General features: G+C 39.7%; 1 protein-coding gene across 1 annotated transcript; it reads right to left on the bottom strand.

Annotated features, from left to right (window-relative positions):
• Positions 1-316: 316 nt before the first annotated feature.
• Positions 317-1,475, bottom strand: BT62DRAFT_984020 (uncharacterized protein). The gene is made up of 2 exons (XM_043189825.1): positions 1,214-1,475; positions 317-1,161 (listed from the first exon to the last, which is right to left on the bottom strand). Exons 1-2 carry the CDS (start codon positions 1,420-1,422, stop codon positions 579-581), a joined length of 792 nt encoding a protein of 263 aa, XP_043045364.1. The 5' UTR covers positions 1,423-1,475; the 3' UTR covers positions 317-578.
• Between the last annotated feature and the right edge of the window lie 7,979 nt (positions 1,476-9,454).

Below are 9,454 nucleotides of genomic sequence, written 5' to 3' on the forward strand. Positions count from 1 at the left end.
TGAGCGTTTTACGAGGTGATAGGTACAAGGGGCCCAGGTGAGGGAGATAAGAGGGATACTAATGGATCGTTGGTAGGGTAGATGGTTACTCGGCAGTCTAAAATGTCACTTGGATGGAGAAAGAAGTTATATGAGGCTTATATAAGTTGACACGGGCTAAGATCCCTAGTCATTAGATCTAGTCAACCTTGAAGTAATTGTAGGAATGAGAATAATGCACTGTTATGCATCCCCGAATCTCATCGCCGTTCACTTAGCAAGTCTGGACATACCAATCACCTTGTACTCGCAGGTTCCTGCTCTGAACATCCAGTACGTATAGTCCAAAATCGCATCATTATTTTGGGGATATAGCTCCGGAACGAATCATCGAATCTGGAAAAAATACGAAGCATCAGATACTACTGGCTAATTTTTCATAATAGTATTCAAGACAGGGCGTAGAAAAGGTCGTCACCAGTTTGTACAAGTGAATAATGATATATCTCTGGCTGTAATCCAAGGTTCGAAAGTGACAATCCGAAGCCTCGAAATGTACGGAATATCTGACCAGATGTCCTTCGGCGGTATCCTCCTCCTCAGGCCGGGCGACCCAACCGACACAATGCCAGAGCCGCACGCAGCATATCGTCGTCCGGCTCAGCACGGCTACGCACGGTGATATTTCCTCCCGGTACCCTGGTACACCTTGGCTCGCTCGTGCTCCAGGCCCTTGGGGATGTGATGGCCTCGTCGGTCGCATCATCCGTCTCGTCCCCATCATCAGCCGTGCTCCTCTCCTTCTCCGCCATCCTGCGGCGCGCGCATGCCCACTCTAATGTATGTCTCCGCGTAAGCTTGCCGAAAGCCACGTACTCCTTCTCTGGCGGGCTGGTAGGAGGAGCCGGTGGTGAAGAGGGCATACTGTCCCATAGGGACGCGTTGCGATCTTGTTTGCGAGACGGAGTGCCGGGCGCATGGTGACGCTCAGAACGTGAAGCAATATGGTCGAGTGATGGACGCGCCGCGAGCTGCGACGCGTAGGGTTTGGATTGGGGCTTAGGCTTCGGCTTTGGAGCAGCGTCAACAACAGTGTCACGGGTCGATGGTATACTACTCAGCGACCCCTTCCGCTCCATCTGGCGCTTGTTTTGGAACCAAATTGTGACGGACTTAAGCTCCCTTGAATTTGATATAAGAACAACGACGGAAGAAAATTTTTTGCCGCACATACATTGCACCTGCTTTTGCTACGCCGTCGCGCTGCTCCCGCGACGGGTGGGACGTTTGATGGAAAAGATTTTCGAGCATCATCAGCTGCACGCTGGTAAAGCGTTTCCGAGTGCGCCGTGAGCGCATCGCATGGGCAATGCTTCCGGCATCGTCCGACTCGACACTGGTCGACGAAGATGTCCGCGAGAGGGTGGGGGATACCAAGGACATGGGGCATAGATGTGGTAGAATGAGAGGAACAGCAGGTGGGGTGATAGGACGTGATGACTTATATAATACATTCCAATTCCAACCCAAACGTCGCGTACGCGTTAGTCACGTGTAAAGTGCCCGTCTACTTCCGAAGACGGTAACTGCCCGATTATGTTAGGGTTAGGGTTTCGCAGGTAGATCATGATCAGTTTTCTGGCTTTGCATAATATTCTCTTCAGTGCCCATAAAGTAGCAGGGATATCCAAGAAGGAGACTTACAACCATTATATTTCATTGGCTATGAGCAAGGCAAATTCAATGAGAAAAGATGGAAATCTGTTCTGAGACTGGGCTTGGGTTCACCTGCAGGTGCATATTATCACCCTGGATTATCATTTACTTTCTAATAGTTCTACAGACATGTTGGAAACATACTTAGAATCAATGAAATTTTATTTAATTTATAATGATATCCAGTTCAACAATAATGACAAACTGTAATTTTTAACCTTGACCTTCAAATGATAGGCATATGATTTTGCTCAGGGCAAGGAAAAAAGGCAGCTACAGCCATGCTTGAGGTTAATTTGTCTCCTGCTTCAGGTACAACTCTGAATAGAGAGTTAATCACACCTAATAGTCAGACTTATCCTGTATGCTCCAAGCAGTGAAAGTAGCCCTCTCATGATTTGGCATGCTTTGGATGTGGTAAATCCAACCAAGACACATACAGAGATAGTATCTGACTTGCAGAGAAAGCTACACAAGAGATTAATTAAGGCTTCTAGAAAATGAATGCCATAAACCCATTTATGTCATAGAGAATAAATAAGAAAAGACAAATTTTTAGCTGGAACACTTCTGATGCTTTGATTATGTCCAATCATGATTTTGTTTGAGCTGGGAGACAAAGGTTTCATATACTTATTGTGCCCTCCAGCTGCTGTACTTGGTGCTGTGTGAGGAGGTGCCACAAGGATAGACCACTTGTATGACAAATATGAGCCACAGTAGCTTGGACTAGATTTCTAGTCACTGAATAGATCAAAGGTGATGAACCTTTACTGTTGGTGTACAATTGTACATTCATAGACCATGAGTATAAACTGCATAACTGGAGAGCTGGCATCTGTTTGTATTTGTCTCATCTTGTACAGTGATTTAGATCTGTGAAGATATACCAGATGATATGACAGAACAAAAAGAAACATTAAAACAATAATTTATTGAATAAGTCTTGTCTATCAGTCTTCTTCCTAAGTTCAGTAATCATTGCATTGTAACATACCCATAGAAAGCAGATGTCAACCAAGTGATTTCCCTAGAATATCAACTGTTTGACTCCAAGAAAGTCATATCAGAACATAACCTCCAACTTTCTAATCCTCTTCAGACCATTCTCCTTAAATGACTTGCTGTATGTGTACACAATGTCTAGCTCAGTTATCTGTTCTGGTAAGTAAAGCCATGTGAATTCAATACTATTGCACCACCAGTTGTGGTAGTTCATCAATATCTGTGAGACATTGGAGAAAATGTGTACAAGTAATAGTATGACATCACAGATATCTTGCTATACTGGATGCACTATGAGATTATATGAATGGATATCAAGTTTAAGGGCAAAGAATAGAGACTAGCAGAATATCAACAGTGACAATGAAGAGTCAACACACTATAAGGCTATAGTGTCTCATTGTAGAATATGGTTAATGATATAGTTAAGGTGGGAAGGTGTGAGAATATGTACATCAGTACAGAACATGCAAGTGAATTCTCAGGAGAATGACTTGCTCATGAGAAGGAATGAGGTTGCCATTATAAGTCATTCAAAGAGTGTGAGAAGAAGGGCCTATGCTTTCTTGATGATCAGACCAAGTATTTCAACAGAACTATATCTGTCATTGTTTAACAGCAATTGTAGAGATGATGTATTCAGCTAAATTGTTTGAAGATTTGTATGATTGAAAGCATTGTAGCTCTTGCATTTTATATCTGATGGTGCTCCACATTTTAGTGATTCAGGTATTAACAATCAAAAAACTGTCTCAGTGATTGACCACAGACTCTTGCCTCTGTTACCAGGTGGATTTCTGAGCCTTTTCAAACACCATACAGTGCTAATGAGATCTACTTTGGGAGTGACTATCAACAAATGTTGTCTTACATCTTTTCTGATATCCTTAGGAAGAAATGATTAGTTCAATAATAGTAGACTATAACATATTAACTCTTCTTTCAGAGATGTTCTGGTTTCAAAGTTCTTATGTCTTAAGAAAGTGATTCTGCAGTATAAAACACTGACTCAGATGACCCCCAGAACACTTGTATGACCAAGCCATGATGACATTATAGTGGCAGTCCAACTGGTTTATAAATACTGATATCAAGTCAAACTTAATTCTGAACATGGAATATTAGAATGTCCTATCTGTTTGTCTATCTGCCAAACTGTTCTCAATCTAATGTCATGTTACTTCTTCTATTACAGTGAGCATATTGCTAGGACAGGATACCATCAAAACTGAGTTGGTAGAGGTGTGCTGTATAATAGCTCATATAAATAAGAGTAGCTATAGGTTTATTTTAAGTGGTTGGTGGTAAAAAACAGTCTGAGAATGAGACAGAGAGACAAAGCCTAAAGACATTACAACTTGAGGAAGTAAAAAAATTGCTTACTTGGCCAAAGTCTGATCAACTGCATTTTAGAGCTGTAATCACATGTCTTCTCTCTGTTTCAAGAGCCAGAAAAGTTAGATCTGAGGGCATCCTGGTCTATGTGCTGTAATCACTGGATATTTGTCCTCAGATGAGGACTGCAGTTAATCATGAACAGAAACTGCAGTTGTAGAATGAATGTTGAGTGACAGAGACAGACAAGCTTTGTCATTTCAAATAGGGAGATCTGTAGGTCATATTTTATAGAGTGGCTCTCATCATAGATGTGCCCTATGCCTGTATAGTGCTTGCTATATAGCTAGTTGATGAACTAAAAATTGTCTGACCACATATATCCTGATCATGTTAGATCTCTATTAAACACTCACAAATATCTAGCACTGCTTCTGCTGAGGTCCAATTCTAGGTTCTGAGTCTAAGTCTGGTTTTGGTATAAAGATATAATGAGGATGACAAGATAGGCAATAAGAATTTTGTGAATAAGGATAAAAGGTTGTGGCTGGTAGATATAGTCTACTATTGTGGCAAGAGTATTCATATCAGGTAGTCAGAGAGTTTAGCAGGTGTATTAAACCTTAGCTCAAGACTGGGATACATCAGTGTATACTACTGCCTTAAATACTATCTAAAGAACCCTGTATCCTATAGATGACTATTGTCTGCTTTCTATGCCCTCTGCTCATTGTCTGGGATAACAATGACTGTGCCCTTGCTTTTATTTGTCATTGTTGCTCTGCTATACCATCACTATAGTGAGTTTTCCATATGCCACAGTTCCTATTATATTCAAGATGTGAGACAGCAATGGTTACTACATTGTTCCTTATCATCTTATTATATATCAATGAATAAGGCATAGCCATGGCGTTATTATATTTTCATTATCTTTTGTAAGGTTGACCTGTGGTCAGGATTGGTAAGCATCAGCAGGTCATGATTTAAGGGCAAAAATCATAACATTACTCTCTCTTTAAGACAATCATCCTCAATTGCTCAGAGCAGCCTAGAGAAAAGAGATCATGCTTCATTCTTGCCATCAATTTCAGTGGAAGCATCATTGGTGCAGTCAAGAAAATGGAGTTGGTTGACAAAGGTTCTGGTGGCTAGGTTATCTTCCTCTTTCTATATAAATAGCTTTTTGCATTCAAAGAGGTGTTGGTCTTTTCTAAAGAGTAATCTTCACATATGGATAGTCAGACTTGTCAAATATTGGTCAACCCAATAAGGCAAAGTTGACAGCTGCCAGAGAATTTTAGCATGCTTGATATTTGGCAATAAGAATCTTTGCATGCAGAAGGTCTTTTTCTGCATACTATCAGTTTTCCTTGTTGCTGTATCTCTTGAAATAGACTAAAAACCACTGTTTCCTGTATTGAATCTTATCATCAAGAATAGCATTGATTTCATATTTGTCTTCATCATCAACTATTATAGATTTAGGTGATGGTGGTTTCTGCTGATTAGAGAATTCAGCTTGTTGGAATGGTTTGAGCAAGGCTTCATTGAAGACTGAATGGATTTTCCAAGTCTTCAGAATAGATAACTTATATACTCCATCATCTACTTTTTTTGTGATCTTAAAGAGCCTTTCATATTTGTTGTCCAACTTTTTCATAGTTCTGTCTATCTTCAGGTTTTTCATGTGTAGCATGATCTGATCTCCTGGTTGATACTCTTTTCTGATGCCCTTTTCTTGTCATATTGTTTCTTTATCAAGTCTGCTGCTTTTAGAAACACTTATTCTCTCTCATCATGAATCTTTTTCATTTTAGCAGCAAAATCTTTTGCTCAGGACACTTGACTGTCCCTTTATGAGGAGTTCATTTCAGTGTTAGAGTGTATGCTAGTGTTTACAAAGAATAGGCTAAAGCCTGTGATAGAGTTTTCTTGATTGTTGTGAGTGAATCCTGCTAAGGAGAGCCATTCTGCCCAGTCATCCTGCTGGTGATTGATGAATATTCATAAATATTTTTCAATCTCTTGATTGACCCTCTCTGTTTGTTCATCCATTTGGGGATGATATACTGTTGATAAATTTCTGATGATTCTGAGTAGCTTGTATAGCTCTCTTATGAACTGTGAGATGAATTGTGGGCCTTGATCTGAGATGATTTTGTCTGGAAGGCCATGGTGAGCATATACATGATTTTGAAAAAGTCATGCCCACCCTTCTGCAGTCAAACTTGTGTTAGTGGCAATAGGAATAAGTTCTTTAGAAAATTGATCCACAATGGTTAGAATGGCATCATGTCCTTTGGACTCAGAGAGAGAGCCTATCATATCTACTGAAATCACCTTCTATTTGTCTAAAGAAATCTCATTAGGATGTAATGGTGTCCACTTCTGGGTGCTGGCTTTAGTTTTTTGGCATATTTTGCACCCTTTGATATAGGCTTCTATCAATTTTTGAAAGTTAGGCCACCAATAGTTTTGAGTGATCAGCTCCTGTGTTTTTGTGATCCCTGGATATTCTGCCATTAGATGATCATAGCAGATGGCTATGATTTTTCCTCTAGCTTTTTGCTAGCTGAGATGTACAATCAGTCATAAAAATAGGGTATTCCCTACTCAAGGGTCCACTCTTTCTTTTTATTATCAATGGCTAACTGTACTGAGTCCTTTATGAATTTCTTTTCCCTTCATATCTTTTTTAAGATTTCAGAGACAGTTGGAAAGATCATAGCATTCATATAGAACATTTCTGACTTGAGTACTATCATTTCTTCATTATCCTTTCTCTCTTGGTCATAGTCTGCCTTTTAGCTGAGTAGGTCTGTCTTTTTGTTGGCAGCATCCAGTTTATGATAAAGGCTAAAGTGGTATTTAGCCAATTCTGTTACCCATTGTGCTTGTCATCAATTCAGTTTTTGTGATTTTTTGAAATATTGGAGGTTTTGATGATCAGTCTATATTTCAAAATCATACTTGGCTTCTATCAAATAATGATGCTGTTTATCCAAGACTATCATTATTGTGAGCAACTCCTTGTTATAGATTTCATAATTTCATTCTATGATAGAGAGTGCTTTTGACAGGTATGCAATTAGTTTTCACTGTCTCTTCTGTTTTTGGCTGAGAATAGCTCCTAAGGCCCCTTCAGATGCATTTGCTTTAACCTTAAACTTTTCATCATCAATGGGAATGGCTAGGATGAGATCTGAATAGATCCAGTGCTTGATTTTTTGGAATGCCTGTTCCTGGACTTCTTCTCACTTCCACTCTGCCTTTTCAGTAAGCTTAGTTAGTGGCAAGGCCACTCAGCTATATCCTTCTATGAATCATCAATAGAAGTTAGCAAATTCTAAGAAGGATTGCAATTCTTTCTTCTTGGCTGGCATGGGCCACTCTTGTACTCCTGCTGTCTTTGTGAGATCCATTCATAGCCTTCCTTCAGTGATAATGAGTCCTAGATATTCTGTTTTCAGGATTTCAAACTTGTATTTTTCTGGTTTTAGATATAATTTGTTTTCTTGAAGAATTTGTAGCATCTGCTATATTATAGCTTGGTGCTCTTCAAGAGTCTTAGAGAAAATCATTATATCATCCAAATAAATAGTGACCTTCCCTTGTATGATAAGGTCTTGGAAAATATCATTCATCATGGTATGAAAGATTGCTGGGAAATTGGTGAGTCCAAAAAACATCACCAGTGGCTCAAACAGTTCTCAGTTGGTTCAGAATGCAGCTTTCTATTTGTCTCCTTCTTTGATTCAGATATTATTATATTCCCATCAGACATTCAGTTTAATGAAGTACCTGGCTTCTGATAGTTTGTCTATGAACTCAGAAATTAATAAAAGTGGGTATTGGTTTTTAATAGTAAGGTTATTAAGTTTTCAGTAATCCTAAACTGGTTGCAACTTCCTGTCCTTCTTTTTTATGAAAAAGAAGAGAGAGACTATAGGAGACTTGGATACTTGAATCCTTCTACTAGTTAGATTTTTATCCAGGAATTTGTCTAACTCTTTCTGTTCAGCTCTTTCTAGTGGGTACACCTTGTAGTCCAGATTGGTGTTTGCTCCTGATATTAGTTTAATAGCATAATCCCATGATTTTCTTGGTGGTAATTCATCAAAGTTTTTCTTGCTGAATACATTGATAAAGTCTCTGTACTGTCTGGGAACCATCTCTTCAAAGAACTTCTTAGGCTTCTCTGCATATGTTTTAGCAGCTAACTCATTCAAAGTGGTGCCAGCTGTCTAGATCTCTATGGCTAGTTGAGAGTCTACTATTAGAAGTTGATCTCTCTCTTCTATTTTCTGCTATATTGTTTTGTTATGATTTCTCATCCTTTTTCTGATAAACCTCTATTTATGCTTAGTCAGGGCATCTAACACCAAGTGCTTAGGACTGTGGGAAGGCTTAGTCATCACAACAAAGCTGACTTTGCCATGGTTCTTTGATGCAACCAACATTCAATGATAAGCACACAATTGACCTTTTATATATGGTAGTGACACTCAAGAACAAAGAGCACCAAAAGCAGAGAAATGCACAATAAGTATGTAGTATTAATAGTGAACCATGTAAAGTATTTAAGGAGGCTTGCTCTCACTGGTAACCCCCAGCTTTGAGCTAAAGTTTATTCATACCATTTCATCCTTGAGCTGACTATCTGGCCTTGTGACACAATGAGCAGAAATCACAATCAGTGGACTCAGATGACTACCCAAAGTGCGAGGTAGCTTCTGTTTATCATATGATTCTGTTCACATGATGTTTGGGTCTAACAATTAGCTTGAAGCTTCACCTTCCCTTTCTCCATGCTCATTAGTGTAGAGAAAACTGAATGCTCTCTATCAACCCATTAGACCCAAACTTCAATCATGAGTTCTTTGAACTCCTCACTTTCATCATCGGAATATTGTTGGAATTATTGGTGATCATCCAGCTGCATCAGAGATGCCATTCAATTACCATGTGGGCCATTAGACACTACAATGAATTTTTATACATCCAACATATATTACAAAATGTAACCCCTGACCTCCCACTCTATGACATCCTTGAATCCTGACAAACATCCTATCAGTCTCTGACAAGCCTCCTACTAGAAGCCAGGCCTAGCAGCCTACATCAAGAGAACATTCAAGAAGAAGAGAGACACTGATACCCCCCTCAATGATTCAGCCAAGACTGTAACCCTCATGTCACAGGATTCTGAAACCCATGGGTCACTGGGCCTCTGCCCAATCATAAGGGTGAGGAGATCCCAGGAGACTTCTTTCAGCAGTCTCTCTCCTCTGACCCTATCTCTGTCTCTCCAACTGGAGAGGTTGGTAACCATGCCAAAGACTCTCTCAGCCCTGCTTGGATGGCTGAAGGACTCTGATATATAATACCTCGAAGCTAGTCTTGCAGCCCCATCACA

This window comes from Guyanagaster necrorhizus (genome assembly GCF_019112545.1).
Source record: "Guyanagaster necrorhizus MCA 3950 unplaced genomic scaffold BT62scaffold_2, whole genome shotgun sequence".
Classification (NCBI taxonomy): domain Eukaryota; kingdom Fungi; phylum Basidiomycota; class Agaricomycetes; order Agaricales; family Physalacriaceae; genus Guyanagaster; species Guyanagaster necrorhizus.